Below are 24,293 nucleotides of genomic sequence, written 5' to 3' on the forward strand. Positions count from 1 at the left end.
GCACAGCACCCCCAGCTCAACGACTGGCCGGAGCCCCGCAGAACTACTAATGGGTCGGCGCCTTGCAATCAGATTGGACCACCTTCACCCCGATAGAGCTCAGGATGAGGTAGTGGTGGGGGAAGGCAGGAACCCCCAGACCTTCGAAGCCCAGGACCCAGTGTATGCAAAGAATTTTGGGGCAGGCCCAGCACGGGTACCCGCCACAGTCACCAGGGTCACTGGCCCCGTGTCGTACTAACGGATGGGGGGCAATGCTGGCGCCGCCACTGCGACCAGATACGGCGACGATTCCCGGGAGAAAACCAGGAGGAGGACAGGTCAGAGGAGTCCCAAGGGAACAGTGGGGCAGTGAGGCCCATAGAGCAGGAGGGGCCAGCAGGAGAGGCAGAATCAGTAAATACAGAGAGGACCCGCAAGGCCGAAAGGACACCGGAACCAGAACCACGACTGAGCGAGCCGGTTGCGCCAGACCAAACAGCCCCATCACAGCCAGCATCCTTGGAACATGAGCCAGAATCTGAACCCCGGACCAGGGAACACCCCAGGCCGCAACGCACACGTAGGCCACCGGCGTACCTCGAGGACTATGAATACGACTTCCTGGGCAGGACTGGAACTTAGAGGGGAGGGGTGTTATGTACTGAGTTGAATAGAATCCAAACTGCAGCAGTCTGATTGGTCCTAGAACAATGCAGCAGTATGATTGGTTGGCAGGAACCACCCAATCATGCTCCAGATAGAAGTGAATCCACAACCTGATTGGCTTACAGTAGAATTCCAGAATTAGCCAATCATGTGCAGCCCAGTGTGTAAATAATGTATATAAAGCAGATACTTTGAGGGGACATTCATTCATTCCTCCTCACCACTATGAGCTGAATAAAGAGCATGAAATCACTTTGCGACTCTGAGTATATTTCACCCTCCATAAAACACTCTTCAAACATCTCGTTTATTTACAAAGCTTTAATAGAGCAGAGAGGCACATGGAAAGGCATTGCCCAATACACAGGTGGCGGAGTAAGGGTCTAAGAGCATAGGGAGGGAGGGAGAGCAGTTTCAACTATACAAAATGATTAGATTTTAATTTGCAGCTTCCAGAGAGATGAATGGGGCATTGGGGAGGCAGGTGAGAGAGAGAGAGAGGTGGTGGTGGCAGGGATTCAGAAGTGAATTAATTGTAGATATCCCCTCCAGCTTATCAGTTCGAATTCAGCTGTGAGTTGTACATTTTCAAACTTGGATTTCTGAGAATCTAACAATGGTCTTCAGGCCAGCTACCTGGTTATTTTCACTGGTCTCAGATACTAGTTTTAGATTTTCAGATCTGGATGGGTGAAAAAATGTTAAGAACCGCCATGCTGGATTACACCAAACGAGCAGCCCTGTGGACAACGACAGCTCTTATGCACACACCCCCGAACCCCGGAACCTCACAAGCAAAGGCACAGTAAGGATAGCCACCCTCTTGTCACTTGTGCCCAGCCTCTGGCTGTCAGAAAGATGATGTATTCCTTCTGAATGTGGAAGTTTGGATACCAGTGACTGTGGCTCCCCCTCCCCCCACTTCCTTTTCCCTTGTGCTAAATAATTCACGGAACACAAACCAAACACTGTGAAAAGAAAGACAAATCTGGAACAGAAAAGAGAAGATAGTTGTTAAAAGGAAATAACCCAATCCATCTTGGTGAAAAAGGAGAGTTTTCCATCAGTGGGACAGCTCCCGACTCTACCCCTTCACTGCTTGCGCTAGGTGGTGGTGTGGATAGGGGGTGGGGAGGAACGGTTTTCGGCGCTAAGAGCGCAGGGAGGTCTCTCTTCCCAGCTGGAGCGACTTAGTTCCATAACATGATCTACAGAAGGAGAGGAAAAACATAAGCATTTGGGGGGGGGGGGAGTTCTCAACGTGTAGGGCATCTACATGACAAAACTTTACACCAGTTTCAAATCACTTTAAAGATGGTTTTCCCTCTGGCAGCCATCATTTGTGAAGGTGCTGACATTTCCATGTAAGAAGCCTGTTGCTCTTTCCTATGGCTCCTATTCCCAGGGTTTCCTGCTGAATGGCTGTGACCGTCAAAACTGGTTCTAAACTAACTTGAAAAGAAGTAATCTTCCCTTGTAAAATCCAAAGCAAGAAGAAGAGTTTGGATTTGATATCCTGCTTTATCACTACCCTAAGGAGTCTCAAAGTGGCTAACAATCTCCTTTCCCTTCCTTCCCCACAACAAACACTCTGTGAGCTAAGTGGGGCTGAGAGACTTCAGAGAAGTGTGACTGGCCCAAGGTCACCCAGCAGCTGCTTGTGGAGGAGCGGGGAATCGAACCCGGTTCAACAGATTATGAGTCCACTGCTCTTAACCACTACACCACACTGGCTCTCAAGGAGGGGATGAGATGGTTGTCACAGTTAGGGAATTAAGAAGGCATCAACTTCCGTTCCACCTTTTATCAGTCACGTGCAGGACTCCTTCTGTTCTGCATTCGGCTTCTGACGAAGCCTACATTGTTCGTCTCACTGTGGTTGAACTTTTCATAATTGCATTATCATTATGTTATTCTGCACCAATCATTTCAATGCAAAGGAAAGTCAGTGCAAAGCGGATAGGGGAAACATGACTTATTACACAATCATTCTATATTGTTTGTAGGCTGAAAACAACAACAGTGAATAATGATCATATTCACTGGATTAATTTCTGTTCTGGACATGGGACATCACCCAGACCACATCACCACCACCACCACCACCAATTTGTTTTTTGCACCCTGTCCATCTGACTGCACTGCTGGACGAATCAGGTATTTCATCAGGTGCCTGGTAGACCAGCTGACTGCAGCCAGGCAAGGGGAGATGCTAGGCACCAAAGGTGGTACCCGGACATCTCCATCCAGCCGCAAAGGGCTGGTTGCCAGTTGCAAAACGCGAGTGGCGCCTGGCTAATTTCGAATGCAGACCAAGACCCTTGAAAATCAGGTAGTTCTAGACCAGCCAGCTAAGGCAACTTTTTAGCTATATAGGGAAACTGAGGGCGAGGAAGCCATTTCTGCTGGTGGTGGGTTGGTGGGGGGCTCTGTAGGGCCCAAATGCGAGAGATAAATACTCTTAGTCATAAATAGATCATTCACTTCCCAGCCATGATCTTAAACCAGAGGCAGTGTGGAATATACAATATAGAGCACTGGGCTTGGACCAGGGCAATCAGGGTTCAAATCACTACTCTGATGTGAAACTCATGGGGGGAGGGCGGCTTGAGTCAGTCATTATCTTTCATGTCTAACGTCACAGAACATAATCTCATGTACCACAGCAGATTCTTGAAGAGGTCCCAGTTTGAGAGATGGTTGTCACACAGTATTAAACCAGCATTATACTTATCCTTTGCATTGTAAAGTGAACTTAAAATAGTTCAGAGGAGGCCCAGAGATGGAAAGAAGATAAAGTCCCGACCAGAGAAGAATGGCAGATTAAGTTGATGGATTATGCCGAAATGGCAAAAATGACCAGAAGAATCAGAAATCAGGAAGACCAAAATTTTAGTAAGGGATGGAAGAAATTTATAATTTATCTTAAAAACCATTGTAAACAGTTAAAATCATTAGTAGGATTGGAATAACACTTGTAGTTCAATGGTGAATTTTGGACATAATGGAGATGTAAAAGATTTCTATTATTCTAAAAGATGCAGGAGGAAATGATTTACAATAGGACTCACAGAGGGGAGGAGGGAAGTCCAGGAGATTCTTTGGAATCTTTTTTGGATGCTGGATATGTGATTGTAAAACTTTAATATGAAAAACCAAATAAATATTTTTTTCTGCCCATGGATCAGCCCCTTACTCAGGGTTCTTGTGAGGCAAACAGGCAAAACCTACAATTTTTTAAAAACACCTTTTGCAACACTAGGAATGCAACAACATGTTAAAAGCCAAGGACTAAGCTAGGCACTGTGCTGATTAGCAACCACCAGAGACAGAGCTCCTTTGTTCAGGTACATTACCTGTTAGTGGCGGGTCTCCCTGCTCCGGCCCCACCTCTGTCTCCTGGTTCTGCTGGTCCTGGGCTTCGCCTTCAGCACCTTCTGGCTGCTCAGATTCATTGGGGACTTCCTCTACGGATCCAGCAAAGGATACTTTCTGCCCACCTGATGGGAACAAGCGTCCCGCTGATGAGCAAGAAGTGACAAAACATCTTTTGCCCTGCAAGCATCCTTTACAGCAGGGATGGCTAACCCTCAGCTTGGTTGCAACACCCCCCCCCCCATCCGCCTCTGCTTAAACTGAAGGGTTAAAAAAAAAACCTCTAGAATTTATTTCGTTTATTGAAAAGAATCTTCACTGAATTCCATTAAGCCCCCTCTGGTGGTGGGAGTGGGAGCAGGGAGGGGGACACACCCCTTAATACATAAGAATTATACTGCCCTTGATGTCAAAACAACTTTGCAATTATTATCTTAGTAATATTTACATCAGCCGTCTAAAGGAGGCTATTTTTATAATTATCTCAACATTATTCCCGCTTTTGCCGTAATGGACTGTATTTTAGTCCTGATATGGTTCTTCAACCATGGAATGAACTATGATGAAGATAATGAACTGGCTCAATGGGTCCTGAACAATACCAGGCCTCGCATGCAGTCTATTGCTGTTATCACTCTAAGTGCCTAAAGCTAAGACAGAATAGCTTGCAATAACCATATAAAGTGCCTTAATAATAATAATAGTAATAATAGTAATAGTAATAGTAATTATTATTTATTATTTATACCCCACCCATCTGGCTGGGTTTCCACAGCCACTCTGGGTGGCTTCCAACAGAATATTAAAATACAGTAATCCATCAAACATAAAAACCTTCCCTAAACAGGGCTTCCTTCAGATGTCTTCTAAAAGTCTTTAGAACACATACCCCCCCCACCACCCAGGAATCATGGAAACTGTGTTTTGTTGAGGGTGCTGGGAACTGTAGCTCTGTGAGGGCAAACTACGGTTTCCAGGGTTCTTTGAGGGAAAGCCACGTGCTTTAAATGTATGGGGCCCAAATCCACTGCTGAGATCACAGATTGCAAACAGGGCAGAGATCTCAAAAGAAGTTGCGGCGGGAATCACCGGGGGGCGGGGGGGGGGAGCCAGAGACTGCAAATCCCATTCAGTCATGGCAGCTTCCCTTTGTGTAACACACACTCTCCTCTCGCACACATATGCACCAGAAATTCACTCACAAACGCACCCAGACTCATGCTGAAGCATTTTGCACACACCAAAACAAGCACAGCGGCTCCATTCCTCCCACCCACCGTCTTCCACAGCAGCCTCCTCCTCAGCGATGGCCATTTTTCTTCTGAGAAGCAAGCTCCCTCTGGGAAGAGCCAGTGTTTGGCAACGAGCAATGTTTTGAACAACTCACTCTTGGTTAAATGACTGATTAGAATGGGAATTGATTTATACACAGCAGATTTTGACCAGAAGAAAGGAGATTCTTGAAACAGGCACAAGTTTTTGACATAATGGAAACAGCCCTAAATGGGTAAATGTAAGGTATGCTTTGACTGTGTATAATAATAATAATGGCAAGTAACATGGGGTGCCTGAACCTGAACACAAAACGTGTGAACTCCTCTAATTCAGCCATTCTTCTCCAGGATTTTCTGAAATTTCACCATATTATGCTGCCCTCAACCCACCCAAGGCATATTCTTTATGCCAAATTTCACGCGGATAGGACAAAACCTCGTTTCATGAAGCTTTGCAGTGACAGAATGGAAAAAAAGTCAACTGCCTTCGCTGTTAAGTCATGTATGTATATAATATTGAACCTGCTGGCTGATCAAACAGCTTTAATAGTCTCTGTGTCTGAAGGCTCTCTGTGCAACTGAGAAGCCTTACACATTGCAGTAAAGAGGGCAATCTCTGTCTTTCACAGACTGATCTCTGAAGACCGGAGCAGGCCACTTCAAATGGCTTGGTGGGCCTCATCCTGCCCATTGTCCACCATCCCCAGTAGTATCCTAGAGGAGAGCACTAGGATCCAGTGAGGGCACACCACAAGCCTATAAAACTCTTCTTCCCCAAGTACATAAGCAATGAAACCTTGACGTTCAGGGCTGGCAGCTATCCCTGACAGTTAACTCTTGGCAACTATATGGTGCAGCAGAGGATTCTGGGAAAGGAAAAAAAGGGCTCGTCTCTAAGCCCTCAACAATGGTAGAAGGTTCCTGTTCAAAGGGACTGTTGTGGAGAAGGGACACGCCACAAGGTTTTATTGAGAGTCCTCTTCTCTACTCACAAAATATGTACAGATCTGCCTATGATTCTGTTTCCATGGAGACCGTGGCTGGAGAAGGACAAGAGTTCCTACAGGCAGATGACAGTGATAAGGCAGAGAGAGAGAGAGAGAGAGTTGCCCACCACTGCCATTGTTCGCAGCTTTCAAAAGTTTTTTTTTTTTTTTTTAGAGCATCAGAATCCTGCATAATCTTCTCGTGCCCAGCCAGCTGTGCCCGCTTCTTGAGCTATCTGATTTGGCCACGGCGATGCACGACTTAAGTTACATGCCATTTGGATTACTGTAACGCGCTCTTTGTGGGGCAGCCTTTGGAAAGTGCTCAGAAACTTCAGCTGGCTCAAAGATCTGCAGCCGGATTGTTTACCTGGGCTTGTCGTATGGAGCGTACGACTCCACCGGCTACCCGTCGGTTTCCAGGCACAATTCAAAATGCTGGTTGTGACTTATAAAGCCCTACACAGCTTCAGTCTAAGCTATCTGAAGGACTCTATTCCCTCAGGCGAACCTGGCTGGGTTTTGAGATCTTCAGGGGAGACCCTTCTCTTGCTCCTGTCACCTCACAGGGGTGCTTGGGAGAGACGTGGGAGATGGCCTTCTTGGTGGTGGCTCCCAGGCTTTGGAACTCCCTTCCTAGAGAAACTAGACTGCCTCCTTCCTTGTTGTCCTTCTGCCAGCAGGTGAAGACTTCCTTGTTCCAAAAGGCTTTTGGGAACTGACTGCTTTGAATGAAAGGGCTGATGCTGTGCTGTTTTTATTGTAATTATTCATATGGTTTTAACAGGTTTTATATATTATATAGTTGTAATATATCAAAGTTTAATTGTTTTTTTAATGATTTCCCCCCCTATGCTTTTTAGTGGTTCTTATTTTTATCTGTAAGCTCTTTTGAGTTCTGTCATGGAAAATGGTGGGGTGGTAACAACAACAACAAAGTATGCACCCCGTGGGCAATGCTGCTGCTGCCATGCCATCTTTAACTCTCAAAGGCTTTTTGCCTTCGCCCATATAACCCGAGTGATAAATCCCACTTAAGCCCTGCAGTTGTCGCACAAACATTTACCTTTCCGTTTCTGTGATTTGGAGAGTGCAGGATAGATGGGATGCTCAGATTCTTTGGGCTTGTTTTCCAAGACTTCTCAGGCAGCCGTGATGGTGATTGAAGAGGAAAAAGGAGAGAGAAAATGTCACTACCTACAAATGCCCCATTGTGTGTGTTTGAGTTTGTATGTTGTCTCCTCTGCCTGTGTGCTTCTTTCACTAGTCTGAAGACCATGTACGGGTGTGTTCCAATTAAACATGATGCGGCCTTCTTGTTATGTCTTGGATTAAATCTGGAGGCATCCAGCAACAACGTTATCAGGTAGGATAACAGAGGCTGCAGCATCTTTGTGATTCAACTGGTTTTATAGCAACACAATCTTCTCCAAGGGTGCTTCCAGATATACATTTATTGTGGGATCAGTGCTCCTCACACATGCAAGTTGTTGGTTGTTGTTTTTTTTGCAGCAATCCCTCAACAACAATCTTTCGCAGTATTAAGCCCGTATCTGGAAGTACCATAAGCAACAGCCAGCGTTGCCAAATGCACACCGAACAGTGAGAAGGTGACACACACACACACACAAACATATGGACCAATGAACAATCTGGGAGCACTTGATATTGTAGTGCTGCGGAAGCTAAGGTCAGTGCTGTGATGGAGCCCCATGAGCGCTGCTCTGTGCTTTAAAAGAAAAAGCAGGCGGTCGATGTCAAAAACACTGAGAGTATATGCACAGATCATTTAGTGATGGAGGGGGGAAAGCAAATTATTAAGAGCCAAGGATAACAGAAGTAAATTAACATGTCACGCCCACACAATTCCCAGTGAATGCAATACATGTGTGGAAAGCAGCGATCTAGCATTCTATCAAAGTGCTGACATCTAAGATGCGGATCAGAAGGAGATATATTTGGACACATAATACAGCTCCAGCCAGACTGTACCACTTTCAGAGTACAGATGGGAAATGCATGTAAGAGTACTACCATATATAGTCATGGAGAAGCGGATGTTACATTTTTCTATGTGGGTTTGGGATTTTTTGGGTGGGTATGGTGAAACATTCAAGCACACCATTCCTGAGCTGCATCTAAGGGGTGTATAATCTCGGGATAGATATATCTGCTGATTGAGCGGCTCAGCTCTTTGACATTCTTCTCCCTTGCCACTCCTGCTGGGCTCCTGTCCCTATGAACCTGGGACTAATAACACCCAAGAGATCTCCTCTCTTCCCTGCCTCAGCTATCTGTGTAAGCTGGGGGCTGAGTGGTAGGGAAAGTGGCAGGGTGGTATGAAGGTAGATGGAGACTATGCGGGGTATGGTGAATACGTGTGTGGCGCAGTGCTGCTTCTGGTGTGGAGAGATAAACCCAGGAAAGGTTTCCCATCCTTCTCACACCATGGCACAAAGACGTGCCAATTTTTCGGCCCTTCCTCCTTGCCTCGCCCTCACTCTGGATGCTTTGCGTACTTGGGTCGCATTAAATGTTGTCATTTAATGTGGATATTGCGGTAAAGAGATTTTTTTGGGGGGGGGGAGAATACCAATACAGGTCCTTGCCAAGGGCACAAGGGACCCTAGGTATGCCTCTGCATGGAGTGCTATATACATCTTGCATATTCAGTTTGTAAGTTTAAAACACTTGATGTAGATTTGGCACCTCCTGAATTTCCCTTGTAAGACCGGCAGGCATTCCTTGCTTGTTCCAAGTTATGAAAAGGTTGATAAAATAATTGGTTAAAACCAATTGAAAATTGGTTAAAATTGTGTGAGCCAACTTTCTGACCTGACGCCATCTTTACCGGAAGTCTCCTTGCTTGTTTGCTATTTAACCAGAGCTCTCATAAGTTCCGATTAAGGCAACCAGCAGAGAAAAAGATGGGCAGAGCCTCCTGAAACTTTCGCAATAGTCTGCAAGACTATTTGGCACATGCAGTTTATCATGAAAGGGTAAGAGAATCCCTCTTTTGCACAACTGCAAAGCCCACAGGGCTGTTTGACTTTGGACAGCGCCAGTGCTGATTGCTCTGATTATGTAACTCTCGGATAGATTGCTAGGACGCAGATCTGACATGAGAGGAAGGTGTTTTCTTACCAGTGCATTGCCTGAGCAAGGCTGCCTTGGAAGCTGGGCCCAACTGGGATGCTGTGATAGACAATAAAGAAATATGAGTTGGGAAAGGAAGACATGGTCAAAACATCTTTTCTTTTTCTTTTTTCGTATACTAACTTATTTATTGATACTTATTCATAGATATACAAAAACACAACTCCATTACAAGGTGTCTTTTCATAATATACTTAGATAAAATAGCTACTTAGCCCAAAAAAAGAACAAAGTCAGAAAGAATAAAAGACAAGAACAGGAGAGAACTGAAGAAAAGAAAAAGGGAAAGAAAGGAAAAACTAAAGAAAGTCAGAAAGGAGTCAAAAGACTTCCAGGTCTCTGTCCTGCAGCAACATATAATATCCATTCCTTAAAATCCAACCATTCTATCATCTACAAACCAGTCTTTTTTCAATCTTCAAATCCAGATATTACAAGTTCGCTTTCTTTTCTCGCACAAAAAGCCCATACGAAATTTCCGGTGCTTAACAGATGCCAATAATGATTTTTCTCTAATTAAACAGGTTAACTTTGCCATCTCAGCCAGACCCAAAAACACCATTGCCTTTTCAATGCCCTGTACACACTGCTGGCGCGACACGAAAAACTAATTGTGCGGCAGCATTTTGAAAAGAAAAGAAAAAAGAAACCAAGTTTCCAGTCCCTGTGGTTGCCCAGACTGATGCTGTCAACACATCACTGGCGTAGAACACGGTTAGGTGGTTCTTTCCCCCTTTATTCAGGTTGCAGCTGGTTTGGACAGGGGGAACACATCCAGCACAGCATTTCACAAGATGTTGCAGGAAATATGAATTGTGGCTAATGTTATATGTACACCAGTTCCCAAACCTGGGATGGGAGCCCACTAGACGCAGAGTAAATGTGTGTGTGTAGACACGGCCTGTGTGATCACAAAGCTCCCGCTAGGATCTTATAAACCCCAGCCACATCCACGTACCAACTTGGCACCATCCTCCTCTTTGCTTTCCCCATGCCCTCCCTTTGCAGTTTGAAAGAGGCTCCATGTGGCCACAATTTCATGATGATCTGAAATGCTTTTTTAAAAACTGCCGGACACCTAGCAACTACCCCCCCCCCCAAACTCCAGACCTTTTGCTCTGATATAGCAAGAGGGAGTGAATTTGTGGACAGAAGGGTCTGGAGGCGGGAGAGAGAAAGATGCCTTGTATAGATGCCACCTCTCCCATCTCACAGCTCTTTCCTGCTGAGGAAGATGGTTTCCTAGGAGACTAGCAGCTTCTCCCCATACTGGGGGTAAGGAGAGTGTGTGTGTGTGTGTGTGTGTGTGTGTGAGAGAGAGAGAGAGAGAGAGAGAGAGAGAGAGAGAGAGTTGGGAGAGGGGGGGAGGAGGAACCATTTACAGGTTTCTCCCTGACAGCAGAGGTGCTAAATGAAGGGAAATGTATTCAGTACATGCAGCGAACCCCCCAGCGAGTGGGATACATGGCGAACAGCGGGAGAAAGTCCTTTAAATAGAAGAGCATTGCCATGGAAACAGCCCACCTGCTTGAGAACGACTTGACCTCGAGAACCAGCCCCTCCCTACTCTCCAGAGCACCCTTTGAGCTATCACCTCAGGCTGAAGAAAATGCATTTTATCTTGGGAGGTGGGCAGCGGAAATGGGGAGAAGTCAGGGGAAGGAATTCTATCTTTCAACCAAGACTTGGGAGTAGGGGAGGATAAATGCCAAAGCAGAGAATTATAATTTGATTTTATTTTTTTTTGACGTGCAGTGAAAAGAAATGTCTGAAACAATAGTTCGGAATTTAGCAAAATTATAGGGGTTGCCAAAACTTGCAAAACTTTTTTTTAAAAAAATAGCAGTGCCATTATGATGGCAGAAGCCAGTTTCTTGATTAAGAACTTCCAAGGAGACCAGCCGTGTTTAGACTATTGCAGCAAAAAACAACAAGCCAAGAGCCTTGAAGGCTGATGGATTCAGTATGGAATAAGCCTTCAAGCAAATGCCACAATAAATGCATTAGTCTTTAAGGTGACACAAGACTCTTTGGTGTTTCTGATTAAGAACATCGCTGCTTCACTGGATTAGACATGGCGTATCTGCAGCAGCAGATAGCCAGATATCCCTGAGAAGTCAAAAGTAGGCAACTGAGCGGCTGGGCCTTCGCTTGCTATTTCCCCCCAACAACCTGCAGAGGTATACAGTGGTACCTTGGGTTACATACGCTTCAGGTTACATACGCTTCAGGTTACAGACTCCACTAACCCAGAAATAGTACCTTGGGTTAAGAACTTTGCTTCAGGATGAGAACAGAAATTGTGCTCCGACGGTGCGGCAGCAGCCGGAGGCCCCATTAGCTAAAGTGGTGCTTCAGGTTAAGAACAGTTTCAGGTTAAGAACGGACCTCTGGAATGAATTAAGTACTTAACCCGAGGCACCACTGTACTGCTTTGAATTGTGGAGGTTCCATTTGGCTTGTCGTGGCTACTAGACCTGCCCCCTATGAATATATCCTATCCTTTTAAGAGCAACCAACAGTGAAGGCAAGCGCTAAATTATTTGGCAATGAATGGAAGAACTATGCATTTCGTGAATAAAGTCCCGATGGTAGGATTTAGAGGAGGAAGGCAGCATGCATGCAGCTCTCAGTTGCCACAAAAAGCCAAGTTTTGGGTTGAAGAAACCCAAATGATGAATTTCAAATTCACTTTGCAGATGATGGCCTTGATCCAGGTAAGTGAGTCATGGCTGAGCAGCGGAACCCAAGTGAGTCATGGCTAATTCATTCCCCCAGTTGCAGGGGGACTGCGATGACTAACCTCAGATGTATTGGGGACGATGTATAGTTTGAGGTCTGTGCTGGTTATCTTTGCATATTTAATTCTGCGTGCAAAATTTAGCTTTTTAACAAACTGGGAAATGCTTGGCAAGGAGCGGGCGGGAGGCAAAGTCATAGGGGATGGGTCCACACCTGCACCCATAAGGCTAGGCAGTTAAGATCTAGACTTGGCTTACAAGGACTGGATTCTGGGGAGATGGAGCAACGTAAATTTGAACTTCCAGTAGATTCTCCCTATACAGTGGTACCTCGGGTTACATACGCTTCAGGTTACATACGCTTCAGGTTACATACGCTTCAGGTTATAGACTCCGCTAACCCAGAAATAGTACCTCGGGTTAAGAACTTTGCTTCAGTTTGAGGACAGAAATCGTTCTTTGGCGGCACGGCGGCAGCAGGAGGCCCCATTAGCTAAAGTGGTGCTTCAGGTTAAGAACAGTTTCAGGTTAAGAACGGACCTCCAGAACGAATTAAGTACTTAACCCGAGGTACCACCCGAGGTATATTGGGAAGTGGGTTTTCCTGCTGCAACCACGAAGGCAAGAAGTTTGCTAGAGAGGAGAGGAGAGGAGAGGAGAGGAGAGGAGAGAGAAGAGAAGAGAAGAGAAGAGAAGAGAAGAGAAGAGAAGAGAAGAGAAGGGAAGGGAAGGGAAGGGAAGGGAAGGGAAGGGAAGGGAAGGGAAGGGAAGGGAAGGGGAAAACATGGAAGCTGGAGTGGTCAACTCATCCCTCTCTGTATCCCAGCAGCACTGACATCCGTGTTTGTTGCAGATGAAAGCTGGGCTGCTTCCTGTTGCCAGTAGCAGTGCAGGCAGAGAGTGGGGAAGTATTCATCTATTTTAGGCTTGGAAAACGATTTGTTATTAAGCTGGCCCTTCCATACTCCACTTGCAGGCTTCCCGGAAGCATGTGGCTCGAAACAGGATGTTGGACTAGCTAGATGGGCCTTCAGTCTGAAGGGCTGTTTATATATATTTACATTTCCTATGGAACATAATCTAGGCATATCCTTTTCTCTGTTGTGGTTTTGGATGAATGATTAAACTCTCCTTTCCTTTGCTATGGTGCTTAGACTCAAGGCAGCGCAAAACAATTTTCTGCAATTCTCAGAAAATACTCCCCCCTGGTTTTGGTGTGGGCTCCTACAGTGTAATGTGTTTTGTTATTCCTTTCTCCTTTTCCTTCCCTTCCCTATCCATTCATACTATACTGACCAAAGAGAGCAAATGCAACGACTGTGTTATGATGGTGCTGCGCAGGTAATAGCTTTAATAAACCAACACAATGGCTTCAGAACAAATAGACATGTGACTCATCCGCTGTAGGAGCTACCTAGAAGCTGCCAGGCCCAGCCATGCCAAGTGCAAGATGGGTATTCTCTGCTGCCCCCTGCTGGCACCACAGTCTCCCCCCCTTCATGTGTCTGCTTGCTATTGTCATTGCTTACCCCCGGGCTTGCAAAGGCCGGGCATCTCCCTCACGGTGTCATCTGAATCCTGAGCTTCTTCCTCTTCCTCCTCCTCGTCCTCATCTTCCTCGTCCTCCTCAACATCCTCAGGGTAGTCGTCATCCATCCAGGAACTGTTGGATTCCAAATGGCTTTGCGCTAAGCGCTGCACAGCTGTCAAAGATCGAAAATTTGGCAGGTGAGATTTGCTTAGGAGCGCTCAGAGAGAAATGGGAGTTTGGAACTGGAGAACCTCAAATAATGAATTTAACTTCACTGACACCTTGTGAATTACTACTGTCTTGCTCCTGACTCCCATCTTGAAGCAGCCCTGCATTAGACTCACAACTGCAGCTAAGGGAGATCCTCTGGGTACATCAACCTCTTTCCCCTAGTCCTCAGTTATCATCCTCTTTCCTTCCTCTTGATCCTTACAACCTCCCCTGGCAAGACTCAGCCCATCCAGATTCCAAACCCTGCATGTTTTTTTATTCCTCTCCCCCTCTTGCCCTTTGCCTCTCAGGTCTCCTGCTGTGTTTAGCAACTCTGGAAGATTTCCATCCACTCAAAGCAACCTTCTCCTGCTATCACTATAAGGAGGCCTTGAAATAGCCTATCAATAGTGAACACCTGAAAAAACAGACTGAGCAGGCTCACAGCAGGTACCTAGACACAGTCTCTCCCACCCCAGTGAGATGTATTTTCTATTGAAGGTATATTTTATATATGCATTAGCATGTGCAAATCCATGTCCTTGTTCCCTTCTTGGTGCTGAATTTCCTTTTAAAAAACAAAACAAAACACAATGTGTTAAGTTCCCACCCTAGTAGGAAGTAAAATGTCTGCATAAATTTTGCATGAATCGCCAGAATTTATTAAAGCGACCTGCAGGGAAACCATTAACATTTTTTAAAAAGGCCAGTGGGTCGAAATAAATGTATGAAATCTAATACATATCACCTGGCTGACCTCACAGAACCATCTGCCTTGGAGTCAATGAGATGGTGAACCTTCAGAGTATAGGTGGAGAGGTCCATGGGAGTGAATTTTATTATTATTATTATTATTATTATTATTATTATTATTATTATTAATGTCCCTTCATGTCAGGGTGAAGGTTCTAGCTAGCCTTCTCCCTGACATGCTTATACCCTCCAACATTTCTCTGATGAAAATAGGGACATCCTATTCCATCATAATCATCATCATCATCATCATCATCATCATCATCATCTGTACATTGCCCATCTGACTGGGTTGCCCCAGCCACTCTGTGGGGCTTCCAACATATATTAAAACATATTAAAACATTAAACATTTTTTTAAAAAAAACTTTCCTATACAGGGCTGCCTTCAGATGTATTCTAAAGGGGGTTGCATAACTCCATACCCTCCAACATTTCTCTGATGAAAATCGGGACATCCTAAGGAAAAGCGGGACATTGGAGGATCAAATCAGAAACTGTAAATCCAGGACTGTGGGGTCCTAGGTCGTACAAGCCTAAGATCATGCCTGTTTCTTTGGCAAATCCAGAACTGTACAAAAAGCTGTGGCCATGTTGCTCCATTCCTCCCCACTCTCTACCGAATCCTGTTGCCCAACCTCCCCTCCAGCTTTTTGGGGGCCACAGAAGCAGCATGTTTGCTTCATCTGGCTGGAGGGGAGCAGAGCATGGGGTAAAGGGACTGAGTGGGAGGAGGAGCAAGAGAAACCACGGCTGCAGCTTCCACATCTGCAGGTCTGTTAAAACTGACAAACCTCAAAGCAGACATAATCTCATTAATAACCCAGTCTCTCCTCCTACTCTCCCCCTGCTGCCAGAAACATTCACCGTTCCCTGACCCTGGGCACTGCAACGTCCCCCCCCCCAAGCCAAAACGACCTTTCAGTTTTCTCAGAGATACCACAGTGTTATAAATAATTCTATATCTGGCACCTTCACCCTCAGCATTCAGAATGTCCCTAAACATTCCATGGCAGCTGAAAAGTCCGATCAGCAATTTTTTTTTTTTACCTCATCCCTTTTTCAATCACAGAACCTCTGAAGGCGATAATTTGAAACACTGCCCACAATAAGAGCACCTTAACATTTGACAGACGAAACTTCGGTTTTGATGGGATCAAAAGAACATCAATGTGCATTTATTTAGAAAAAGAAGAGATTAGTTCTTTGAGAAAGTACAGGCACGCAGGGTAGGGCGGGAATTTTCCCACATCACCTGAACTGGCTTAAAGTTCTATAGAAAAGTTTGCACAAAGGGGGAAAATGGTTTCCTTGTTCAATAAACTTGGCAGGGACCTAGTCCTCAGTGAGGAATGTGATTCGCCTTGTTTGGGGAAGAAAAATAGCCACAAGGGAGAGAGAGGAAGACAATCTTTTCCTTGTTGAGAAGAGGCTTTATTTGGTAGTGTCAACTTTTTCCTCTTCGTACCCTCTTTGCAGACACACCTTCCTTTGCATTCCTTTACACAAGCCCTGCTGTTTGTTTACCAAAGGTCAAACATACTTTAGACCAGGGGTTGGCAACCTAAGGCCCGTGGGCCGAATCCAGCCCAATTGCCGTCTAAATCCAGCCAGCAGACGGTCCGGGAATCAGCATGTTTTTACATGAGTAGAATGTGTCCTTTTATTTAAAATGCATCTCTGGGTTATTTGTGGGGCCTGCCTGGTGTTTTTACATGAGCAGAATGTGTGCATAGGAATTCATTCATCCCACCCACCCCCCAAAAAATATAGTCCGGCCCACCACATGGTCTGAGGGAAAGTGGATTGGCCCATGGCTGAAAAAGGTTGCTTGACCCCTGCTTTAGACCTCATCATTCATCAGCTATGGTTTTGGCAGGGGGGTGGGGGGCTGAAATTGGAAGTTTGCATATATGGTGGAGTTAGGGTGGCTATGTGTCCTAATTTAAAGAGGATAGTCCTCTATTTGAAGGGCTGCCTGATCCCAGTCTGGTTTAAACCTAAAGAACCATTGGAAGGAGGGGAGCAGGAGAGACCTTGAAGTTGCCCATCTGCAGTTAGCAGCTGGTCAGCAGCCTGAGCAGCCACACAGGTCATGTGCTCTGTATTCCACACTATGGTAAGATCATAGAATTGCAACACTGGAAGGGACCCTGAGGGTTATCCAGCCCAACCCCCTACAATGCAGGAATCCCAACCAGATTATACATGGCAGGTGGCCATCCAGCCTCTACTTAAAAACCTCCAATGAAGGAGAGTCCAGCACTTTCCGAGGGAGGCCCTTCGCCTCTCAAACAGCTCTCACTGCCAGAAAGTTCTTCCTGAAGTTTAATTGGAATCTCCTTTCTTGTAACTTGAATCCATTGGTTTGAATTCTACCTTCCAGAGGAGGAGATAACAAGCTTGCTCCAACTTCCATTTGACAGCCCTTGAGATATTTGAAGGTGGCCATCATATCGCTTCTCAGCAATCCTTCGACTGCTCAAGCCCTTCTAAGACCGGGCTTGGGCCAAGCAAAAGCAATGGTTAGGCAAAGAATTATAGACACCGAGAGACAACAGGACTGCTTAAGGTGCCCTGACTACAAAACTGTACAACTCGAGAGAGATATAGCTGCACTCATTTCTCTAAGGTAGTCTATTTTAAAGTTTTTATGTGTTTCCACCTTTAAACTTAAAAGGTGTTCACACCTTTAAACTTAAAATCCATTGTTGTATATTATTTTAAATGTTTGTTTTGCTTTTGGGATTGCAGTTCCCTTTGTGTTTCTCAAGCTGGTCTCTGACAGTAATAAATTTCATGTTCATGTTCATGAGTGAAATGTATAAATCTGAAAAGAAGAAGAAGAAGAAGAGTTTGGATTTGATATCCCACCTTTCACTCCCCTTCAGGAGTCTCAAAGCGGCTAACATTCTCCTTTCCCTTCCTCCCCCACAACAAACACTCTGTGAGGTGAGTGGGGCTGAGAGACTTCAGAGAAGTGTGACTGGCCCAAGGTCACCCAGCAGCTGCATGTGGAGGAGCGGAGACGCGAACCCGGTCCCCCAGATTAGGAGACTACCACTCTTAACCACTACACCACACTGGCTCTCCAACCAAAACCAAATGCTTCGACTGAAAGGGACAGGGTTGTGTTTAGCCAAGTAGTTTATTTACCCTAACAGTGTGGAAATCCACCTGCCATCCTGATGGAGGTTGCTGGGGGTGGAGAGGGGTTGTTTTTGTTTTAAAAACCAGCTTATCTGGCCAATGACTGGAGCCCTAGGGCAGGCAGGAGAAGAAGGGCTGTAGGGCAGATCCACACCATAATTTAAAGCCCATTTAAGGTACAATTACCCCCAAATAATTCTGGGAAGTGTAAAGGGTGCTGGGAATTGTAGCTCTGTGAAGGGGAAACTGCAGCTTGCTTGTGGGTCAGAACATAAGCTTAAGGCTCATGTCGACATCCCAGATTTGTGCATTGTAGGGAGGACTTAGAGTTACTTGTGTTTGCATTAGCCAGGGACAAAGGGCGCATGGAGCTAAGATTACAAGGCCACATCCCTCCATTGACAGCAGGCTTTTGCAAAGTCTGCAGAAAGGGTGTTCCCCCACATGACTGTGCTATTGAGGACAGGGGTGACCAAGACTAGATAGAAGCCAGGGCAACATGAGCTCGAAAAGATACCCATGCAAAGCAGAGTGTCCAGATGTGACAGAAGAGGGAACTTCCCCAACGTCTGCTTGTCTGGCTGAAATTCCACCTTCAGCACAGCTATGGAAGGTGCAAGGGCCTTGTCCTCTTTTGCATTTGCCCCCAAAGCCTTAAAATAAAGTATGGAGAATCTTAGTTTGCCTAAAAGTATCCTTAAGCCTCCTAGAGCAAAATATACATTCAGAGGCTTAGTTTGGTGAGAATTGAGAATGTACTTCCAAAGTTAACGCTAAATAAATTACTTCTGGTAACTGAGCCACCATAGCTGATGGAGGGCCATGAAAATTTGTGTCCTGGGCTTTTTAGACTCGTCTACCCATGTGCTATCTGAAAACAAAGGGGTGCATTGGTTGCCAGATGTGAATTTCTTTTCAGCTCTCTCCTACCCCACTAGAAACTACAGGATTGATACGGATTGTGGCTAATGCCGTGTGAATGCGGCTTCAAAAATTAAACGCGCTGGGTATGGAGGAAGCAGTAATGTGAACATGCCCTTTCCTCTTGTACTATGGAGAGTGTCATGCACACAAAGACATAAATTCCACTTATAATGCTGTCACTCATGCCCTGGGGAGGCAGGTGGGCCTGCCCTAATTCTGGCAGCCATCCGGGTATTTGCCCTGTAAGCTGCTTAGATGGGGAGAATAATATATGCCACACCTCAAAGGAAGACAGGGATGTAAACACAGCAGAGAGAGCCAGCCAGGGACCTGGGTCCTGTCAGCAACAGCTTGAAGAATGCTACTAAGGAAAAGCAAAATGCTATATGGCTATACGATACTTTGGGAGGTTGGCAGCATGTTTGATCTACGGCAGTGATGGTCAAACTTGGCCCTTCAGCTGTTTTGGGACTACAATTCCCAACATCCCTGACCACTGGTCCTGCTAGCTAGGGATGATGGGAGTTGTAGTCTCAAAACAGCTGGAGGGCCAAGTCTGTCCATCACTGATCTACGGAGTAGCAGGGCAGAGGAGGTGCTTAATCCTTTCTTATTATGCATTGGTCACCTTTTGCTTTTCATAGAATCGTAGCACTGTAGAGTTGGAAGGGACCCCGAGGGTCATCTAGTCCAACCCCCTGCAATGCAGGAATCTGTTTCCCCCCCAACATGGGGCTCGAACCCATGGCTCTGGAATGAAGAGTCTCATGCTCTGAGCTAATCTGCAGGCATTTCCACCTGTGCCCATGGGGCAGGGGAAGACAGGCGCCTATATCATTTCCCCTCCCCACCACGTGAATGGGAAAGCAACCGTGGGGAGGAAGGGGGGGGGGGGTTAGTGCGGGAAATGGCTGGAATGCAAAGGGTTAAGCAGTTCTTCCAATCTAATTCAGGCTTCCACAGCTACTTTTAACTATAAAAAAAGGGATTAGGGAGCAGTACTGCTAGGTGACTATGTATGGTTCCTAGACACCGCTTTTTCAGGGGAGAAGTGGGTGAGCTTTCCAGCTCCCCACCACCCTGCATTTTATCTTTTCCATCCCTGCCAAATCAAGGGAGAGCAGACAAGCCTGGCTGTGTGCAAGACTGTGTACAGCTCATTACTTCCACCGCAGGCCTCAAGATTCCCCCCTACCCGCACCCCAGTTCTCCCTGGGAGGGAAGGAGAGATAAGAGCCCCTTTAAAAGCAGCAGCCACGAAACAATGTAAAAGCTTTAGGTATGTGTGGGAAGGCAATGTGCCAACTCCCCCTCAGAAGATCAAATAGCTTGGGGAGGGGGGAGAAGAAGAAGAGAATTAGAGAAAGACAGGTGCGAACAATAGGTGCGGGGGAGTGATGATGAGAGCAAAGGCTGACGGGAAATGGATGAGTGCAGCACTTTGTGGGGGGCGAGCAACTGGCAGTGAGCATTCCCTGTCGGAGAACAGGAAGGATGTGAAACACACACACACACACACACACACACACAAACCCCATTCTGGCATGCCGTTTCTCACATTCTTCTGACAGGCAGCACATTTCCAGTACCGGGGGCATGTGCACTCCAAACACTGCTCATCTCCAGCCCCCAGCCCCCCAATTCTGGCTTCATCTATCAGCCCAGTCTATTTACTCCTTCGCCTAACACCAGTCAGGTTTGCGGCACCAGCCATCTACGGCCGATGGAGCCACTGCCTGTGAGATGGGAGTTCACCTTCGACCCATGACACGACCCAGGCACCTATCTAAAAACTGCACTGGCTCAAACCAAAGTGAGCTTCTCTTTCTGGAGAGAATTCCCAGAGAGGCCTGAAGGGCCACATCCAGACCCCTCCCAGGGCCGCAGCTCCCTGCCCCGGTTTAAAGGCATGTACAATGTCTGGCATTCATCCCTATTTGCTTCCACAGAACTTATCATAGAGTTGAAAGGACCATGAGGATCATCTGGTCCAATCTCCTGCCATGCAGGGATCATTTGCCCCAAATGGGGTTTGAACCCACGACCCTGAAATTACGAGCCTCATGCTCTACCCAACTGAGCTATGCGGGGGTTTGCCAGTCCTTGTTGAACATTTGATCTAATCTGTCCTCAGGGTGGCGGGATGACAACGAGCATTCATTCGGGTTTGCTTGCGGGGTCTTTATAAGTTTTCCTGTTAGTCACTGTGTCAAACCACACCTTTCAATGCATTTCCTTGTCATCTTTCTACATGGCAAAACAAACTTCTAGTGGATTTGCTTTTGCATAAGTACAGTATTTTGCCACATGTCCTGGATGCAATAATACTGCATTGGTGGTGGATTTATACTGGACTGTCCACACATCATTCAGCTTTTTTTTTTGCTACGCAATGCCACCACGGCATTGCTGGATTATTGTGGTCTGGAAGGGCACTCCTGCGCTATAGTGCAATGAAAAGAGGACATTCCCTCTCCCACCCCAGAACATTTATTATTATTATTATTATTATTATTAGTTGCAGGATTTCAGCAGAAAGCTACCGGACATGTCCCGATTGGAGCAAAAGGCCTATTTTCACCCAAAACATCTGCAGGCACAAACTATACTGAAAGTGGGTTGGTGTACAACTGCCCCGATACTATCATGAGCAGAAATCTCCATGAATGCACAATACAAAGGACATTTGAAGGGGGTCCAGAGCTCTTTCATCTACTTCAGTTGCACAAACCAATGTTGTATCACACTCTTGAATCCTGTCTGCAAATTACTGACAGTCCGGTGGCACCTGCAATCGTAATCTTAGCTAATAATATAGTAATCGTCTTGCAAAAATATTAGCGCACTCTCATGTACTCTGCTCGGCCTAACTTCTATATAGGTAAAACTCTTTTGATTTCCCCATTCCTATGTTCATTTCAGTTGTTCCTCTTTGAGAAAGGCGGATTAAAGTGGGAAATGATGCAAACACCCAAAGTTGGATAGAGAATTCCTGGCGCAGCCCTCGTTACAAGTTCTTCCCTCCCTGCCCTCCCCATCACCACCCAAAAGTGGCCTTGAGCCTTGGAGAGAGTCGAGAATCCTGCTGCGGCCATTCCCTTTCTCCTGGGACGCCCTCCTCTCCAGGCTGCGTTCTGCAGGAAACGCTGCCGATTATTGGCAGCGCTCATGACACAAACAGCAGATTGTGGGAAGAGGAACGCAGCACAAGGGAAGGTCTTTAAATAGGGCTTTGTTGTCAAACACATTGGCCTCCAACTGCCTTGGCGCTTCCAACCTCCGTTTGGGAAGTTAGCGCCACTTGTCACTCAGGGGGTGGGGGAGAGTGGATGTTCTTGCTGCTGACCTTAGTGCTAAAACTGGAAAATGCAAACGACTGGATCGAAAGCTCTGCATGTGTGCGTACATCCATGCTTCGACCGGCTGCCTTTTATTTCTACCAGGTGATGTGTCAAAGCGAAAAAGAAAGGGCTTGCTTTTGTGAAAGGATGAGTAAGGACTCTCTGTTGAAAGTTGACCCAGTGAGAACTAAAAGTTGGTGGTAAGAAGTCAGTGGCAGCCTCCTGCTGCATAGATATCGGCAGCACTGGGGAATGCACAATCAGAAGTACAAGGTGTTGGAGGTTCGAGGCTCAATTCAAGTACAATGTGGGGCATGTTTTAGAAAAACCTTACCTGTATGGTGTTCCATGTGCTCAGAATCACATATGAACTGGGTCATTGGCATTTGTGTGCACAATATCAGCATGCCAGGGATAAATGGCCCAGGAGACTGTGATGTTAATGTATGCTCAGGGACCAACACTTGGCTTAACTGTGACGCCAATAACATGTTTTCCTAATGTGACCGACAGCGAGTTTAAACATAATTTAAATTGAGTCTGGCTCCCAGAGCTTGGAAGGAACTGCAATGACAAACTGACGCTTAATGTGTGTGCGTCTCTCTCTTTCTCTGTGTAAAGTAGGTAATAAGAAGTGTTTGGAATACCTCCAGAAATTCCAGGTATTGCGCTTTCAAGAAACCAGCATCTGTGATCCTCGTCAGCTGTTTGTGTTAATGTTGTATTTTGGAAGGCAGCAGCAAAGAGAGGCCTTCCTCAGCAGTGACCTTGATGTTAATTTCAACAGACTCTGGTTTCATTGCATCGCTGTTAAATGTAGCTGCAAACCAGAGTTCTTTGGTTCTCCCACTCAAAATGGAAGGCCTGTGTTTATTTCCTTCCCAAGGTAGCCAAGGATTACTCAAGTCAAACTCAAGCTTTACCTTCAGCCTTCAGATCCCTACTTGGGTGGGAGGTTTTTAAACAATGCCAGAATATGCTCTAGTGAGGGAGACTTTATGCAATGATTTCAAAGTGGATATTTCCTTGATGAAATATGTAATGCAAGTATCACTGATGACCAAGAAGGGCCATTTACTTTTGCATCTACTGTGGGAGGGAGTCACACTGATTATAAACTTCTTCCTGGTATGTTCAAAATGCATATCAGCCAACATTTCTTTGATGAAAATAGGGACGTGCTAAGGAAAAGTGGGACATTCTAGGATCAAATCAGAAACCGTGGTGGCTTCTGAAAATCCAGGACTGTCCCTGAAAATAGGGGCACTTGGAGGCTCAACTTTTGTGGAGGACAAAGCTGATCATGGTAATTTGCCGTTAATTTTCAGTGGCCTTTTCTTGATACCAACATCTACCCCAAAGGAGCCTGATAGTGTTTGGGGTATATCTGACTTAAGGCATTTGAAACAAAGCACCCACTTAAAGGGATCCAGGCCAGCGTTATGAATTAATCTCAAATCGAGGACTCTCTGGCTCAGATTTTGCGTGTCATTAATCACATACAGTTCCGAGTTCCCAACATTTTCATATCTATATATTTGTTTGCCGGAAGAAGCTGCTCACACATTGCTTAAAAAGTGGGAATGCATCGGGGGCCACTAGGTCACAAAGAGAAAGGAAAAATATATGAAAACAACAACAAGAGATGTGGAAAAATAATAAGAAAGGACTGCCTAGTACTGTGAACATTATAAGGTTAGATTTGTGGACATTAAAACAGCAGTAAGAAGCAAGAAGTTGATTGGATCCCTTCGGAACTTGAAATATGGGTACCCCCAACAAAAATTTAAAATTCGGCTGTGTAATTTGGAATTTATGTAATTTGGTTTTATTTGATGTGATTGGTCGGTTAATAAAAAATTATTCTTAAAAAAAAAGTGGGAATGCATCACACACAAAGAAAGAGGGAGACTTGCATAAAACTGGCATGTGTTGATTTTTGTGCATAAATGCAATTGAAGAAATAATTACTCTGTTTCCAGAGAAAGAGAAAACATCATGGAATCATAGAGTTGGAAGGGACCCTGAGGATTGTCTAGTCCAGCCCCCCAGCAATGCAGAAATATGCAGCTGTTCCATTCGGGGATCGAACCTGCAACCTTGGGCTTGTCAGCATCATGTTATAACCAACTGAGCCATCTCACTATGGTGGGGAAACTGAGGCCAGGTGGTCTGTGTACCTGCTCGGGCTGCTGCTCAGGTGC

General features: G+C 45.7%; 1 protein-coding gene across 1 annotated transcript in view; it reads right to left on the bottom strand.

The window, feature by feature from the left end:
- Positions 1-954: 954 nt before the first annotated feature.
- The window catches only part of PPP1R1B (protein phosphatase 1 regulatory inhibitor subunit 1B), a 47,641-nt gene continuing 24,302 nt past the window's right edge, over positions 955-24,293 (bottom strand). The window contains exons 5-9 of the mRNA XM_080978364.1: positions 13,710-13,883; positions 9,428-9,478; positions 7,350-7,421; positions 4,005-4,148; positions 955-1,856 (exon numbers count right to left, since the gene is read on the bottom strand). Of these exons, the coding sequence (XP_080834490.1) occupies positions 1,753-1,856; positions 4,005-4,148; positions 7,350-7,421; positions 9,428-9,478; positions 13,710-13,883 (545 nt within the window). The 3' untranslated portion in view covers positions 955-1,752. The remainder of the gene's footprint in view (positions 1,857-4,004; positions 4,149-7,349; positions 7,422-9,427; positions 9,479-13,709; positions 13,884-24,293) is intronic.

The sequence above is a fragment of the Podarcis pityusensis genome (assembly GCF_964106645.2).
Source record: "Podarcis pityusensis genome assembly, chromosome: 13".
NCBI lineage: Eukaryota > Metazoa > Chordata > Lepidosauria > Squamata > Lacertidae > Podarcis > Podarcis pityusensis.